The following is an 18,441-nucleotide window of genomic DNA, read 5'->3' on the forward strand; positions in this document are numbered from 1 at the left end:
ATATCTGGGTAACTGAAGTCCCCCATTACTACTATCTCCCTTCCTTTTGCATGCTTGGCCATCTGTTCCAGGAAGGCATCATCTATGTCCTCCGTTTGGCTTGGGGATCTATAGTAAACTCCCACAATGAGGTCTCTGTTATTCTTCTCTCCCTTAATTTTGACCCAAATGCTCTCACTTTGGCTTGGAGGTTCTAAATCTTGGATTTCTTCACAGGTATACACATCCCTGACATATAACGCCACTCCTCCTCCTTTCTTGTCTGGTCTGTTTCTCTGAAATAGATTGTATACCTCCATTATTACCTTCCAATCGTGGGACTTATCCCACCAGGTTTCAGTGATGCCTATTATGTCATATTTAGTTTGCTGTACCAAGAGCTCAAGCTCATCTTGTTTATTTCCCATGCTTTGCGCATTAGTGTACAGACATTGAAGTCCATTAATCATTCCCCCGTGTCTCTTATTTAAGGATTTTTTCCTCCCACCACTAGGTCTGCATGCTGTTTGCTCCATTTGGTCTATGACATTTGGATGAACATCTTCATCAATTAATAGACTCCTATCTTCAGGAGCACTGTCTCCCTCCCCCACATTAGTCAGTTTAAAGCCCTCCTAATGAGGTTTCTGAGATTTTTGGCAAAAACATTTCTCCCAACCATTGTGAGGTGCAGCCCATCGCTTCCCAGAAGTCCATCTTCAAGAAACTGCAGTCCGTGATCTAAGAATCCAAACCGTTCCTGTTTACACCATTTGCGAAGCCAGCTGTTCACTTCCACTATTTTTCCCTCTCTGCCTGGGCCACGTCGTTCAACTGGGAGGACAGATGAGATGACAATTTGTGCATTTAGTTGCTTCAATTTCCTGCCGAGAGCCTCGTAGTCTCTTTTGATCTTCTGGAAGCTATTGCTTGCAGTGTCATTGGTTCCCACATGAACCAAGAGGAAGGGGTATTTGTCAGTGGGTTTTATGATTCCTTGCAGTTGTTCAGTTACATCTTGGATCTTAGCCCCGGGGAGACAGCACACTTCCCGAGACATCTTGTCAGGCCCACAGATCACTGCTTCTGTTCCCCTCAGTAGGGAATCCCCTATCACCACTACACGCCTCCTCATAGGTTTGGTCGGGGTTCTTCTGTGAGCTGTCTGTTCCAAGGTCGCCTGGTCTCGGTTTTTTTTTTTTGCCTTATTGGAAGGACTTGATTATATGACTGATCTGTCAGAATGCAAGGAAAGGTTGCCAGGAGTGAGCTAGGTCGTTCCTTATCTGCCCCCACGATTTAAACTCCCCCCCCCAATCTTTTGCTATTTCCTGTGTATGTAACCCCTGGCATTTCCAATACAAACAAACAAGAGTAGGAACCTAGGGTCCTGGAGGGTAAACAAGACTAAACCAAGAGTAGGACACTGGACTCATTGGGCCTTTGGTCTGATCCAGAAGGGGTGCTGTGTTTATGCCCCTCCCCGACCAATAGCTGTGCTGGCTGTGCTGATGGGAGCTGCAGTGATCCCTGATCAGTCTACTAGTTGAAATTTCAAACTGGTGTGGTGTTGCCCTGAATGTAAGTTTAATGGTTTTTATTGCCTTCATTGAAGCAGCAGCAACAGCAGCGTATGTTTATCACCTTTAAAAATTGACCAGGATTTCAAGGGTTGCTGCTGTGTAGGGCTGCCCTCTCTGCACAACATTCTGGTATAACTGTCATACCTGCCCTTGGAAACTGACAAATTGGTCAATAATAATTATTGATACTTCATCCTATTTATTATATCATAAACTTCTGCAGCAATTACAGTAAGGAGCCTTCAAGAGTTCCATCTCCCGGCCATTAATTAGAGGCTTAAAAAAGCTACTTAATCATAAAATAAAACCTGTGAGGGACCTCCTGAACTATAAAAACTCCCCAGCAAGAGGGAGGTGCTGGAAGGCCATTGAGCGGAGGATGAAAGGCAACTCTCACTGGCTTGGCTCACGGCCACGTGCCCTTGCTTGACAGCTGCACATCCACGAGGCTCATGGGATGCTTTGGGTGCATTCAGAAGGTCTTATATGAATGGTGCGTTTTGGTTCCTGTTGCTCTTCCTGGGAAGTGTAGTTTGTACAGGGTGCTGAGAGATCTTCACCTCACAGAGCTATAATTCCCAGAGTTCCTCAGGAAAAGGGATTGATTGTTAAACCACTCTGGAGAACTGTAGCTCTGTGAGGGGAATAAAGACTTGTAGAATTGGAAGGGATCCCGAGGGTCATCTAGGGGTCTTCTGCCCACTCTCAGTACCCGATGCAAACTACTTTCCATGACTCCTTTGGGGAGGGGCAAGGAACCATGACTGTTTAAAATGATAAAATAATGTTTTAAGTGTGTGATGGGGCCTAACTCCTCCCTAATTAATGTGTTAATTAAAGTGAGTCTTTGTGGGTTTGGGGTGACCTAGAAGGCGACTACATTCTCTGTAGAATTTGCAAGGAATAAGAGCAGAGCCAGGACAAGAAGAAAACGGACTGGGAGCCTCTGATGCAACAACACCCGACCTCTGACTGCTATATCCTCTCTGCAAAGGAGATTATAAACGGTCCGTCCCCCCGTCCCCCCTTTTCTTAAGGGAGAAAAACAGATGCACAGACAAGAGACAGGCGTGTGTAAATAATTAACCATGCTGTAATGCGCAGTAAATAACAAGGCTCCTGAATAATGAATTAACCCAACTGCTGATTCATAGGCAAATATCTCTTGTAAGGCAGAACTTTGAAAAGAAAAGAAATGGGCTTTGCAACTTGGCTGCGTATAATTAAGAGGTGGTTCTGGTGAAATACATATTTTGGTGGTAATGTACCCATCTATGGAAAGGTGCTGGCCTACGTGTCCTCCTTGGGATATCATTTCTTATCATGCAACAACAACAACAACAACAACAACAACAACAATAATGAGTCACTTAATTTGAATGTTGCCTTTTGTGCAGCATCGTGGTGGATATTGTTCTCTTTCCCTTCCCCCAATTATCAAGCATGCTCAAATGGCTGATTTATCTGTTCATCTTATCAAATGGAAGTTTGTTTGATTATAGTTACAGATAGGTAGCCGTGTTGGTCTGCCATAGTCAAAATAAAAAAATCCTTCCAGTAGCACCTTTAAGACCAACTAAGTTAGTTCTTGGTATGAGCTTTCGTGTGCAAGCACACTTCTTCAGATACACTGAAACAGAAGTTGCCAGATCCTTCTATATAGTGAGAAGGTGGGGAGGGGTATTACTCAGAAGGGTGGTGGGAATGGGAGATTGGCAGATAGCTGAGATGAGCCTGTTGACGACTCTTAACGACTGTAATAGGTCTTACAGGAAAAGGCAAGGGGTGAGAAGGTGAGAAATGGCTTAGTCATGTATAATGGGATAAAAATCCAATGTCTTTGTTCAAACCAGGTCTCTCCATGGTTTTAAGTTTGGTAATGAGTTGCAATTCAGCAGCTTCTCTTTCCAGTCTATTTCTGAAATTCCTTTGTAGTAAAACAGCTACTTTGAGATCTTGTATAGAATGTCCTGGGAGATTGAAGTGTTCTCCTACTGGTTTCTCTGTTTTGTGATTCTTGATGTCAGATTTATGTCCATTTATTCTTTGGCGTAAGGTTTGGCCTGTTTGTCCAATATAGAGAGCTGAAGGACACTGTTGGCATTTGATGCCATACACAATGTTAGATGATGAGCAATTGAATAGTCCCGAGATGGTATGTGTGATGTTGTTGGGGCCAGTAATGGTGTTGTCCGGGTGTATGTGGCAGCAAAGTTGGCATCTGGGTTTATTGCAGGCTCTGGTGCCAGTGTCCGTGTTAAGTCTGGTTGTAGTATTATTGTGGGTTAGGAGTTGTTTAAGATTGGGTGGCTGTCTGTAGGCAATGAAAGGTCTTCCTCCCAGAGCTTGAGAAAGAGAACTGTCATTGTCCAGGAGAGGTTGTAGATCTCTGATGATGCGTTGTACTGTTTTAACTTGGGAGCTGTATGTGATGACTAGAGGTGTTCTGTTATTTTCTTTTTTGGGTCTGTCTTGCAGCAAGTTCTCTCTGAGTATAAGTCTGGTAGCGGAATTTGCTGCCCAGGAGTGTGGTGGAGTCTCCTTCTTTGGAGGTCTTTAAGCAGAGGCTTGACAACCATATGTCAGGAGTGCTCTGATGGTGTTTCCTGCTTGGCAGGGGGTTGGACTCGATGGCCCTTGTGGTCTCTTCCAACTCTATGATTCTATGATTCTATGATTCTAGCCACAGAGAGTCTGCTTTGAAGGGAAGGACAAGGAGCCTGTGCTGGATCTGGGAGCGCACAATGAAATATGAGTGTTCTCTGATCTGGTATAGGTACCAGTTTTCTGCGGCATCAACCTGCCATCGATAATGCAAATCCCTTTCAAATCAGCATTACTGCTTAATAGTTGAATGAGGCAGAGGTGGTTCAGACGATGAGTCTCCTTGCGCAGTTGGCTTGCGGGTTGTTGTTTTACCCTCAGAGGTAGGCTTAATGTTCCTACAGATGTTGTGTAAATGGGAAGCACTGCACTCGCTGATAAAGATGGGAAATCCAATCTCTCTCGCCAGCCCAAAGCTGTTTAATGTTTTCGTTAGGGCCTAGTCCATCCCTTTCCTCACCACAGATGATTCTGATTGAAGAGGTGGGTGCTTCCTTCTCCTCTCCACCCCTTTCTCCCCACTCCAACCTCAAGCTTCAGAAGGGATATGGCTCCTTACAGAACACAACCTGGAAGACGGATTCTTTAAAAGGCAACATTTCCCCACTTGTGCTTCAAAGCTTTACTATACTGTTTTTTATCCTGTTATCTCTGGGACTGCAGTATGGGCTTAAGAGGAGGGAAGACAGACGCGCTCTTGCATTTTCGCTCCCTTGTTTCTTCCCACGTTTTTCCTGCTGGATGCAGTGCGAACGCGGCAGAGGCCGGATCCACTGCAACATGGTGGGGTTGAGGGCACGGTTAAGAGCAGCAGAGTGACCCAGAGGGCAACAACTCCCAGGAAAATCTCCTGCACACACACATATACAGCAATGAACAGGAGCTGCGCTAATATTTTTTAGAAGTCGTCATTTTTTCCAGGTGGATTTTGCTCTAAGGAACGTTATGGAAAATCAATAGCTCTGTAGAAGCATGAAATAAGATCATTTTCCAAAGTTTAGTTGAGACTCTACAGTGAATTAATCAGGCATGCATCTTAACCGGGATAGAAAATAACACAGATTATGTACAGTATGGTAACATAGACTCAGAGGATATTAAGTTCTCTCAAAGCAGATTAGTTACCGATTAACAGACTTCTAACTTCATCTTTTGTTAACACTGCTGATGTGCTAAGAAGATGAATTTTATATACTGTGTGTGTGTGTGTGTGTGTGTGTGTGTGTGTGTGTGTGTCTGTTTGGGCATCTTCATAAATCAACGGAAAAACTTTGGGGTTCTTCATAGGATGTTTACTTCTGGACCTCTTGGGTTTGTTAGAATCTGGCAGATCCAGATGCTGCCTCCATAGGTGGGATCAAATGCAGCAGCCCAGTGTGATTCTGGAGTGTGCATTTGTATGCACGCCAAAACAGTGCTTTTAGGGTGGGAAATGCAGGTGTAGAGGCAAGAGGAATTGTGCAACACACACACACACACACACACACACACACACACGTACCAATGTAGAATTTATTCTGACTGCAAATTTTTGAGGCTGCGCTTTTTGGCATCAAGATTAGTTCACCATTGGGTTGTAACCCACAGATCTGTGTCTCTTCCCACCTCTGGTATTAAAAAAAATGCTTAACTCCTTTGTTGGGCAATGAAAACAGATACAATCTGTTCATTATTGTTGTTAGTTTTTAAAGGAAGTGTGGAAGTGTGTAAAGTCTTACAAATAAAATAAAAAATCTCCCACCTCTTTTAAGTCTTGAACTGAGATTTAAATACACCTTTGAGTACAGAAGTCAGAGATAAAATAGACCCCTCAGAAACCCCTACCAGCCTCAAGGAATAATTCTTTGGATTTAAAAGATACTGGCCTGTTCCTTTCAACCTTCAAATACCCCTCTTTATCCGGGCTTCTCTGCTTAGGCCTGGACTTATCTCTCTTACATCAGCCTAAAGCTCCCTTGAAGTTAGTGCTTTTACACCTTTATATGCATGAAAAACAGAGTTACCTTTGATAGCTACCTGAGGATGATGCACTTTCGAGGTGCAGTGATTGTGTGTGAGAGGGGGGGGGGGAGGGAGAAAGAAAGAGAGAGTTGCTGCCCATGTTGCTGCCTTTATTTCAACTTGATTTATGTGGCACCAGAAATCACACTGGGTTAAGGGTGTTTGCAAGAGCGGCTTATTCCCCTGACTTTTGTGTGTGCACTTTTCTTCCTTTGTTTTGGAAGAAACACCACTCCACTTCTCAGGGCTGGGCCAGGGGTGGAGGAAGGGGTGTGTGGTGGGGGTGGTTTGCCCTGGGTGTCACCACTGAGGGGGTGACAAAATGCCGGGCGGCACTCACCGCGGGGCCTGCAGCGTGCCCAAGCCACACATCTCTCCTGGGAGTGGCGCAGTGGCTTGGGTTCCCACAGGCTCCGCACTGCCCCAAACGGTTCACCCACCACCTCCACCTCCCCTGTAGGGCGGCTGAGTGGGAGGAGGCAGGCAGACTCCTTGGAGGCCTTGTGGAGCATCCTAACCCGGCTGGCCCCACCCCTGGGTGCAGGGCACGTGCGCTGCCCCAGGTGCCCGATTGGCTTGCTCTGCCACTGGGCTGCCCATTTTCCTCACTGAGGCAGTTGCTGGGGGCAGCTGGGAGGAGCAGCAGTTTTGCAAAGCAAGAGGCATCATTTCCTGCCTTTGCCACCTTTTGTCGCTGCTCCTTCCGCAGCCGATGGGAGCTGCCAGTGCCCTCCCAGTTGCTCCCTAAAGAAGAAGGTCCTTCCCCTCTGTCACTTCTCCGGACTCCCTTTTCTCCTCCCCACTGTCTTCAGTGTGCTGGGGCTTCTCCAGGGCTCCCCCAGTCACCTTGGGCAACAGAGGGCATGTGGGGAGTGCCATTTTCTTTATTTGCCCCATGCTGCAAAATGCCTTGGGCTGGCCCTGCCATTTCTCTGATATCAGTAATGTCATGTATAAAATTTGCTTTTCTTCCAGGTTTCTGAATCTGGAATAATTGCCGCTATCTGTTCTATGTTCTTACGTTGCTTTTCTTTTCTTTTTTTAAAAAAGATATTTATTAAGAATTTTTATGATATAACAAAAAAATGAAAAATAAACATACAAAATCAAAAAACAGTTAAAAACACACATTAATTTTCAATGACATAACTTCCATACACTTATTTCCTCAGACCTCCTCATGCCTCCCTTCTTAGTATTCCAGTTCAGTTTGTTAGTCCAGCAAATCCTTACCATTAAACTTTTACCCATTTGTGAGAACCTTTTCTTCCCCATATCTCTTAAAGCATTACAGCTGGAAACCACTTAGTTTCTATCCAACATCCTTCTAGCATTCATTAATTTTACAATATTTCTGTAAATAATCTTTAAATTTCTTCCAGTCTTCTTTCACCAACTCTTCTCCCTGATCTCGGATTCTGCCAGTCATTTCTGCCAATTCCATGTAGTCCATCAGCTTCATCTGCCATTCTTCCAGGGTGGGTAGATCTTGTGTCTTCCAGTACTTTGCAATGAGAATTCTTGCTGCTGTTGTGGCATACATAAAAAAAGTTCTGTCCTTCTTTGGCACCAATTGACCGACAATGCCCAGGAGAAAGGCCTCTGGTTTCTTCAGGAAGGTATATTTAAATACCTTTTTCAATTCATTATATATCATTTCCCAGAAAGCCTTAATCTATGGGCACGTCCACCAAAGGTGAAAGAAAGTGCCTTCAGTTTCTTTACATTTCCAGCATTTATTATCGGGCAAATGGTAATTTTTTGCAAGCTTGACTGGTGTCATGTACCACCTGTAAATCATTTTCATTAGATTTTCTCTTAAGGCATTACATGCCGTAAACTTCATACCTGTGGTCCATAACTGTTCCCAGTCAGCAAACATAATATTATGTCCAACATCTTGTGCCCATTTAATCATAGCAGATTTCACCGTTTCATCCTGAGTATTCCATTTCAACAGCAAGTTATACATTCTTGACAAATTCTTAGTTTTTGGTTCTAACAGTTCTGTTTCTAATTTTGACTTTTCCACCTGGAAGCCAATTTTCTTATCCAAATTATATGCCTTCATTATCTGATAATAATGAAGCCAGTCTCGCACTTTGTTTTTTAATTTTTCAAAACTCTGCAATTTCAGTTTGTCTCCTTCTTGTTCCAAAATTTAACTTAAGTTGCTTTTCTTTCCCTCCTCCATATTACAATAATTATCATTACACTTCTTAAAAGTAAAGGGCCCCTGACAGTTAAGTCCAGTCACAGATGACTCTGGGGTTGCTGGGCTCATCTTGCTTTACTGGCCAAGGGAGCCGACGTTTGTCCACAGAGAGTTGCTGTTCTCTTCCTCCTCCATATTACAATAATTATGATTACACTTCTTACCTGCCATATATAAAATGATCTCTGGGCAGGTTACAAACCATGAAACTGCAACGCAACATAAATCACAACAAAATACACTCCATGTAATATACAGTAACTGGCCATGAAATCAACACAAGCAGCTGAGATATTTATTTGTTACATTTATATGCTGCCCTTTCCTCCAAGGAGGGTGGTGTACATGGTTCTCCCTCCCCCTCTTGTATCCTTGCATCCCTGTGAGGTGGGTTAGGCTGAGAGATGGTGACTGGCCCAAGGTCGCACCCAGTGGGGATTCAAACCCTGCTCTCCCAGGCCACAGCCCAATGCTCTAACCGTTCTGCCACACTGGCAGCTCTCTCCTCAAATACTTGAATGAATAGCCAGGTCTTAACTTAGGACTGGAATGGGAGCAATAATGGTGCCAACCGGTCTCTGCACCCCAACAAAGCTGGGGCACTCTAGTGGGGTGCTGCAGTCTCAGTAAATAGGCACCCGGACGTTAATCTGCAGAAGTACTAGATTGGATATAGATCTTGCTGGAAGTAGAAAGGGCCAGAACGTGAGGTAGAGTTCAACCATCTGTACCATCCTCTCCTTACTTCATGCCTCCATCCTCTGGGGCCATATTCTTCTCTCACAATTGCTGTCTAAGCTAATTCTGTAGAATGCAAGTCTTAATACAAACTGACTAGCAGGGCAGCAGTTGAAGAAGGAGCAAAAAGGGTTTTCTTGTATGTGTGTGTTTCTTTGTGGCTGATCAGCTGTTCTCCCTGTGCAAAGGTCAGAGGGGGCAGGGTTTCTGTTGAGTCAGGTGATTAGCTGTGGGAGGAGCTTATCAGAGCTAGCAGGGCAGCAGTTGAAGAAGGAGCAAAAAGGGTATTCTAGTGTGTGTGTGTGTGTGTGTGTGTGTGTGTGTGTTTCTTTGTGGCTGATCAGCTGCTCTCCCTGTGCAAAGGTCAGAGGGGGCAGGGTTTCTGTTGAGGCAGGTGATTAGCTGTGGGAGGAGCTTATCAGAGCTTGCAGGGCAGCGGCGCGCGCAGTTTGATCCATCTTTTAGATTTAGGGGAGCTAGTCTCAAACGTTTGTTGGGGGAGACCTAGGGCTTTTTTGTGTGGGGGGAGTTATTTGTCCTGTCTTCACGCTTTTTATGATGGAGGACCACTGTAGCCACCCCCAACGACACGTTCTCAAGATGGAGGGGGAGGGAACAGCTGCAGTCGCCTGCGGTTCCTGCGCAATGTTTGCCATCTTGCCAAAGGTTGCAGGCAGCTTTACGTGCAGCAATTGCATGTTGATTGCCCTCTTAAAAGACAAAGTCCAGCAACTGGAGGAACGTGTAGCTACGCTCCAAAGAATTAGAGAGCTGGAGCTCTTCTTGGAAGCAACAGAGCACACCGTCTCCACCAAGGAGGAGAGAGGGGACTCCCCTGAGAAGGAGGCTAGTTCACCAACACAGGTGCCAAATATATGGAAAAACGTGACTCAAAGAAGTAGGAGGCCCAGGGTTCGCTCTGATTGTTTAGAAATACAAAATCGCTTTGAGGTCCTCTCCCCTAGCATGGAAGACGAAGAGCAGACTCCATTTGAGGATCTCTCCCTCATTACAGTCGATCAGGTATATGAAGACGAGCAGAAAAGTCAGTCCTCAGGGAATGTGCAGGCAACCTTGGAACAGACAGCTCACGGAAGAACCCCAACCAAAACTAAGAGGAGACGTGTAGTGGTGATAGGGGATTCCCTACTAAGGGGAACAGAAGCAGTGATCTGTGGGCCTGACAAGATGTCTCCGGAGGTGTGCTGTCTCCCCGGGCCTAAGATCCAAGATGTAACTGAACGACTGCAAGGAATCATAAAACCCACTGACAAATACCCCTTCCTCTTGGTTCATGTGGGAACCAATGACACTGCAAGCAACAGCCTCCAGAAGATCAAAATAAACTACGAGGCTCTCGGCAGGAAATTGAAGCAACTAAATACACAAATTGTCATCTCATCTGTCCTCCCAGTTGAACGACGTGGCCCAGGCAGAGAGGGAAAAATAGTGGAAGTGAACAGCTGGCTTCGCAAATGATGTAAACAGGGATGGTTTGGATTCTTAGTTCACGGACTGCAGTTTCTTGAAGATGGACTTCTGGCAAGCAATGGGCTGCACCTCACAACGGTTGGGAGGAATGTTTTTGCCAAAAATCTCAGAAACCTCACCAGGAGGGCTTTAAACTGACTAATGTGGGGGAGGGAGACAGTGCTCCTGAAGGTAGGAGTCTATTAATTGATGAAGATGTTCATCCAAATGTCATAGACCAAATGGAGCAAACAGCACGCAGACCTAGTGGTGGGAGGAAAAAATCCTTAAATAAGAGACACGGGGGAATGATTAATGGACTTCAATGTCTATACACTAATGTGCAAAGCATGGGAAATAAGCAAGATGAGCTTGAGCTCTTGGTACAGCAAACTAAATATGACATAATAGGCATCACTGAAACCTGGTGGGACAAGTCCCACAATTGGAATGTAATAATGGGGGGATGCAATCTATTTCAGAGAAACAGACCAGACAAGAAAGGAGGAGGAGTGGCGTTATATGTCAGGGATGTGTATACCTGTGAAGAAATCCAAGATTTAGAACCTCAAAGCCAAAGTGAGAGCATTTGGGTCAAAATTAAGGGAGAGAAGAATAACAGAGTTTACTCTGTGGGAGTTTACTATAGATCCCCAAGCCAAACGGAGGACATAGATGATGCCTTCCTGGAACAGATGGCCAAGCATGCAAAAGGAAGGGAGATAGTAGTAATGGGGGACTTCAATTACCCGGATATTTGTTGGATGTCAAACTCAGCCAAGAGCATAAGCTCAAACAGATTCCCCACTGGCCTTGCAGACAACTTCATTGTCCAGAAAGTGGGAGAAGCAACAAGAGGAACAGCCATTTTAGATCTGGTCCTAACCAATGTTGATGACCTGGTTAGTGGGGTAGAAGTGGAAGGATCATTAGGCGCGAGTGATCATGCTCTTCTGAAGTTTACTATACAGCGGAAAGGAGCAGCCAAGCATACTAGGACTCAATTTCTGGACTTTAAGAAAGCCGACTTCATAAAACTTAGGGAAGTGCTGGGTGAGATCCCATGGACAGTAATACTAAAAGGAAAGGGAGTTCATGATACCTGGGAGTTTGTTAAGAGGGAGATAGTAAAAGCACAACGTCAGGCAATACCAATGAGACGGAAACATGGAAGGCGCTTAAAGAAGCCAGGGTGGCTATCTAAAGAACTTTTAACTGAGTTAAGATTAAAAAAGGATGTGTACAAAAAATGGAAAAGGGGGGAAACCACCAAAGAGGAATTCAAACAAATAGCCAGCACGTGTAGACACAAAGTCAGAAAAGCTAAAGCACAGAATGAACTCAGGCTTGCTAGAGAGGTTAAAAGCAACAAAAAAGGCTTTTATGGGTATGTTCGTAGCAAATGGAAGAACAAAGAAACAGTGGGGTCACTCAGAGGAGTAGATGGTGAAATGCAAACAGGGGACACAGAAAGGGCTGAACTCCTCAATGCCTTCTTTGCCTCAGTCTTCTCCGATAAAGAAAACAATGCCCGACCTGAAGAATTTGGAGCAAATGATTCAGCAGAGGAAACACAGCCCAGAATAACTAAGGAGATAGTACAAGAATACTTGGCTAGTTTAGATGTATTCAAGTCTCCAGGGCCAGATGAACTGCATCCAAGAGTATTAAAAGAACTGGCAGATGTGATCTCAGAACCACTGGCAGTCATCTTTGAGAATTCCTGGAGAACAGGCGAAGTCCCGGCAGACTGGAGGAGGGCAAATGTTGTCCCTATTTTCAAAAAGGGGGAAAGAGAGGACCCAAATAATTACCGCCCAGTCAGTCTGACGACAATACCAGGGAAGATTCTGTGTTTTTATATATATATATATAAAATTTTTATTGGTTTTTCACGATTTTTATAAACACAAACAATACACAATACAAACAAACAAACACATAAACAAACATGTATAATTTCAAATCCTTTTTTCATAAACCTTACTTCACCGACTTCCCTGTACCTCCCCTTTCTGCATCCCAGTTTCCAAATTTATTTCAGCAAATCCTCCCCCTTAATTTTATCAAATTTTCTCTTGTTCTTTTCTTTTACTTAATCTTTTACAGCTGTAATCCCCTTTTTTTCTAAAACCTCAACATTTTAACATTTATTAATTTTACAATATTTCTTAAGATAGATTTTAAATTTCTTCCAATCTTCTTCCGCCGTCTCCTTCCCCTGGTCACGGATTCTGCCAGTCATTTCAGCCAATGTCATATAGTCTATCACCTTCATCTGCCACTCTTCCAGAGTGGGTAGGTCTTGTGCCTTCCAATACTTTGCGATGAGTATTCTTGCCGCTGTTGTAGCATACATAAAAAATGTTCTATCTTTCTTTGACACCAATTGGCAGGCAATGCCCAAGAGAAAGGCCTCTGGTTTCTTGGGAAAAGTACATTTAAGTACCTTTTTCATTTCATTATATATCATTTCCCAGAAAGCCTTAATCTTCGGGCACGTCCACCAAAGGTGATAAAAGGTACCTTCAATTTCTTTACATTTCCAACACTTATTATCAGGCAAATGATAGATTTTTGCTAGCTTGACTGGGGTCATGTACCACCTGTAAATCATTTTCATAATATTCTCTCTTAAGGCATTATATGCCGTAAACTTTATACCGGTGGTCCACAACTGTTCCCAGTCAGCAAACATGATGTTATGCCCAATGTCTTGTGCCCACTTAATCATGGCTGATTTAACTGTTTCATCTTGTGTATTCCATTTCAGCAACAAGTTATACATTCTTGACAAATTCTTAGTATTGGGTTCTAACAGTTCTGTTTCTAATTTTGATTTCTCCACCTGGAAGCCAATTTTCCTATCCTGTTTATAAACCTCCATTATTTGATAATAATGGAGCCAATCTCGTACTTTGAACTTCAGTTTCTCATAGCTCTGTAATTTCAGTTTATCTCCCTCTTGTTCCAAAATTTCCCAATATTTTGGCCATTTGGCCTCCATATTGAGCTTTTTCACGGCTTTTGCCTCCATTGGCGACAACCACCTTGGGGTTTTATTCTCCAACAAGTCCTTGTATCTAGTCCAAACATTATATAATGCTTTCCTGACAATATGATTTTTAAAAGCTTTATGAGCTTTAACCTTGTCATACCATATATATGCATGCCATCCGAGTACATTATTAAAGCCTTCCAAATCCAAGATATCTGTATTCTCAAGAAGTAACCAGTCTTTCATCCAGCAGAAAGCCGCTGATTCATAGTACAGTTTTAAGTCCGGCAGGGCAAACCCCCCTCTTTCCTTTGCATCAGTTAAAATTTTAAATTTTATTCTGGGTTTTTTGCCCTGCCAGACAAACTTCGAAATATCTTTCTGCCACCTCTTGAAACAATCCATTTTATCCACAATTTGCAGTGTTTGGAATAAGAACAACATTCTCGGCAATACATTCATCTTAATAACAGCAATTCGGCCTAACAAGGAAAGCTTCAAATTTGACCATATTTCTAAATCTTTTTTTACCTCTGTCCAACATTTCTCATAATTATCTTTAAATAAGTTCACATTCTTAGATGTCATGTTAATCCCCAAGTATTTCACCTTCTTTGCCACAGTTAATCCTGTTTCATTCTGGAACCGCTCCCTTTCAATAACTGTTAAGTTTTTCTCCAATACCTTGGTTTTTTGTTTGTTCAACTTAAAACCTGCAACTTGACCAAATGCTTGAATTAGTTCTAAAACCCTTTTCGTGCTAGTGTCTGGCTCTTGTAGAGTAAGTACCAAGTCATCTGCAAAAGCCCTCAATTTGTACTGTTTAGCTCCGACCTATACCCCTTTAACCAACTGATCCCTTCAAATCATATTTAGCAAAACCTCCAGGACTGATATAAAAAGTAATGGGGAAATTGGGCACCCCTGATGTGTCTCTTTTTCTATCTTAAATTCTTCCGTAACCACATTATTTACAATTAACTTTGCCTTTTGTTCAGAATATATTGCACCCATACCGTTCTCAAATCCTTGGCCTACCCCCATCCCATGTAGATTCTTCTTCATAAAACTCCAAGAAATATTGTCAAAAGCTTTCTCCACATCCACAAATATCAATACTGCTTTAGTGTTTATTTTCACTTCTAATAATTCTATAATGTCTATTATATTCCTCACATTATCTGACAAATGTCTTCCTGGGAGAAAGCCTACTTGGTCCTTATGAATCTCTTCCACCAATACTAATACCAGGGAAGATTCTGGAGCAGATCATTAAGCAAACAGTCTGTGAGCACCTAGAAAGGAATGCTGTGATCACCAATAGTCAGCATGGATTTCTGAAAAAAAGTCATGTCAGACTAACCTGATCTCATTTTTTGACAGAATTACAAGCCTGGTAGATGAAGGGAACGCAGTGGATGTAGCCTACCTTGATTTCAGCAAGGCATTTGACAAGGTGCCCCATGATATTCTTGTAAAGAAGCTGGTAAAATGCGGTCTTGACTATGCTACCACTCAGTGGATTTGTAACTGGCTGACTGACCGGACCCAAAGGGTGCTCATCAATGGTTCCTCTTCATCCTGGAGAAGAGTGACTAGTGGGGTGCCACAGGGTTCTGTCTTGGGCCCGGTCTTATTCAACATCTTTATCAACGACTTGGATGATGGACTCAAGGGCATCCTGATCAAATTTGCAGATGACACCAAACTGGGAGGGGTGGCTAACACCCCAGAGGACAGGATCACACTTCAAAACGACCTTGACAGATTAGAGAACTGGGCCAAAACAAACAAGATGAATTTTAACAGGGAGAAATGTAAAGTATTGCACTTGGGCAAAAAAAATGAGAGGCACAAATACAAGATGGGGGACACCTGGCTTGAGAGCAGTACATGTGAAAAGGATCTAGGAGTCTTGGTTGACCACAAACTTGACATGAGCCAACAGTGTGACGCGGCAGCTAAAAAAGCCAATGCAATTCTGGGCTGCATCAATAGGAGTATAGCATCTAGATCAAGGGAAGTAATAGTGCCACTGTATTCTGCTCTGGTCAGACCTCACCTGGAGTACTGTGTCCAGTTCTGGGCACCACAGTTCAAGAAGGACACTGACAAACTGGAACGTGTCCAGAGGAGGGCAACCAAAATGGTCAAAGGCCTGGAAACGATGCCTTATGAGGAACGGCTAAGGGAGCTGGGCATGTTTAGCCTGGAGAAAAGGAGGTTAAGGGGTGATATGATAGCCATGTTCAAATATAGAAAAGGATGTCACATAGAGGAGGGAGAAAGGTTGTTTTCTGCTGCTCCCGAGAAGCGGACACGGAGCAATGGATCCAAACTACAAGAAATAAGATTCCACCTAAACATTAGGAAGAACTTCCTGACAGTAAGAGCTGTTTGACAGTGGAATTTGCTGCCAAGGAGTGTGGTGGAGTCTCCTACTTTGGAGGTCTTTAAGCAGAGGCTTGACAACCATATGTCAGGAGTGCTCTGATGGTGTTTCCTGCTTGGCAGGGGGTTGGACTCGATGGCCCTTGTGGTCTCTTCCAACTCTATGATTCTATTATTCTATGATTCAATGAAACCAAGTTTAAAATAAACAAGCAAAATACAGCTGTGGCTCTTATGCTTTGAGAATGACCAAAGGGAGATTCCCACAAAAAGATGTGAGCATTGACAATCTCTGTAAAAGCAACCTACAATCTCAGATTGATGAAAGGCAAAGAATGATGTGTATGGTCTATCTCTCGTGTTATCTTCCTTAAATACTTTCATTTTAGGAGATTGATGGTTAGCCTTGATTTCTTTGAACCCAATCTATTGTGCAAACCCTATTAGAATGAGAGGGAGCTGTAGAAAAAACCTGCAGGCCCGATTGCCAAAGACCAGTCTGACCGCAGGTTTTCTGGTGCAACCATGTTGAAATGAAGAGAGTGTTACTTGGTAGGGTACATTTGTGTGTGTGTGTGTGTGTGTGTGTGTGTGTGTGTGTAGCACTCCCTTTAAACTCCCTGGGATTGGGGCAGAAGAGCTCCCTGGTTGCTTGGATTCCTCTATTAGCCTTTGCCCATTTGTGCTCTCCTGGGTTACATCTTCCATCAGCCCCAGCCCCAAACAGCCTTGCTAACTATGGCTGATCAGAATTGTGGTCTGAAATATCTGGAGGCACCAGTTCTAAGGTGAAGACCGCCCTGGTTTGTTTCTTGGCCCTTTCCCAGCACTTTAATGCTCTGGTGTGCTAGTCGCAGAAAGCTTGAACGTGAGCCTTGCAAAGCGGAAGGCACTGTTTGTTGCTTGCTTTGGATTCATCTGCCAGAAACCTTATCCTGCCACTGTATATCCCAAGAGCTGCACTCATCCATGTCACAGAGAATTGCCATTTGACGATGATACTTTTTATGGAGCGGCTCATCCATGAAATGCCATTATGGCAGGTCAATTTTTATTTATTTTTTGCTTTTTTAAAAGTGGTTCTGAACAAGTGCCTTGAACAATCTTATTTGCAGCAAGACTAGTCTGTGTACGTGTACAATTTCTCCTGAACTGCTACTTTGCAAAACGCCTCTTATGTGTAGAGGATTCTGGAGTTCCTCCTTCTCCTCTCCTGCAAGTAACTCCTGACCATTTCATACAGGGCTTCTGATCCCAAACCCTTTACTCTTTGCAGGGAGCAGCAGCAAAGCCATAATTAGTAGGGATGCGACTTTCCGTGGCATCGACCAAAGAATGCAGCTCTGTAGCTGGTAACACATTAAACGCCTGTAATTGCCAAAGAATGAAAGTAGAAAACGGTGCGCATTCTAGTAATTATCTTAAACATAGAGAATCAATTCAGAGTCTTCGATCAAATTGCAATGGGTTGGCATTTTTAGGGTTTAGCTTTCTGAGTGCTCTGCATGGGAAAACGAGACAGAAATGCAAGTTTTTGAATATGTGGGTTCTGTATTGCTCAATAGAACAAAAGTCACCCCCCCACACACACACCATTGCCTTTTCTATAAAGAGGTCAGTAATGTGTGTCAGTGGACTGGAATAATAATAATGCATTTCTTTTTTTAAAAAAGTGCAAATGTACTTGTCAGGGAACTGACATCGGAGCCAGAGGTGGAGGCAAGGCTCTCAAGCGATGCTGGAGAAGGCCCAGCAGGGAGAGAGGCAGCTCAGCAGATGGGGAAGGAAACACCAGGGATAAAGGGGGGCAGATGGGGGAATCAGCGAGGGGGCTCCAGGACTCCTCGCCGGAGACCAGCGGGGAGAGCACGGGTCCTCCACTACCCACGCCCTCCCTGCGCAGAAGACTTCCACGCAGGGAGAGTAGGAGGAGACTTGGCGTCAAACAACTTTTATGTTGGAAAAGGTTTAAGAAACGCCCACTGACGGATTCTGCTAGCGACTGAGGCAGCCACAAAGTGAAGGGCTGTCCAGACAGAAAAGGTTTAACAAGGCAACACAGCCAGGAGTGGCGGCAACTTACGCACGAGCAACCCCTATCTTCATTACAGTACTTCATATGTGTTTATTATTATTCGGGGATGAGCTTGCTCATGAATACTGAGCTGGGGAGTATTCTGGAGCAAATGCTCATCAGATAATGTTTTGGGTACCACAGCGCTTGTAAGCATAGAAGAAAAGATGTCTTGTGTGTTGATGTCTCCTGGATTCTCTGTCCCATTTTTGTTTGCGTCCTCCCCACTTAGCAGCAAATACCAATCTGGCTGAAATTCCTAATGTGTCAAACTGGTGCTGGAGGCTGTGTCTGAGGAATGGCACCATTGCTTATTTTTAACAAGGAAATTAATTTTAAAAGCACTGCATTTGCGGCTGAAACACACAGTGCCCTTGGATGGCAGCCA

The 18,441-nt window shown here is 43.8% G+C and overlaps 2 protein-coding genes and 1 long non-coding RNA gene across 3 annotated transcripts in view; 1 reads left to right on the top strand and 2 right to left on the bottom strand.

Moving 5' to 3' along the window:
* LOC310698918 overlaps positions 1–18,441 on the bottom strand; it is a 262,776-nt gene that overhangs the window by 62,036 nt on the left and 182,299 nt on the right. The gene's annotated exons all lie outside the window — the stretch shown is intronic.
* The window catches only part of HS6ST2 (heparan sulfate 6-O-sulfotransferase 2), a 185,785-nt gene that overhangs the window by 59,514 nt on the left and 107,830 nt on the right, over positions 1–18,441 (top strand). The gene's annotated exons all lie outside the window — the stretch shown is intronic.
* Positions 12,298–18,441, bottom strand: part of LOC310698826 (craniofacial development protein 2-like) — a gene marked incomplete at its 3' end in the record, with an annotated part of 31,447 nt that continues 25,303 nt past the window's right edge. Inside the window, exon 2 of the mRNA XM_083486558.1 lies at positions 12,298–12,363. Within this exon, the coding sequence (XP_083342684.1) occupies positions 12,298–12,363 (66 nt within the window). The remainder of the gene's footprint in view (positions 12,364–18,441) is intronic.

This window comes from Podarcis liolepis, assembly GCF_965112155.1.
Source record: "Podarcis liolepis genome assembly, chromosome: Z".
Classification (NCBI taxonomy): domain Eukaryota; kingdom Metazoa; phylum Chordata; class Lepidosauria; order Squamata; family Lacertidae; genus Podarcis; species Podarcis liolepis.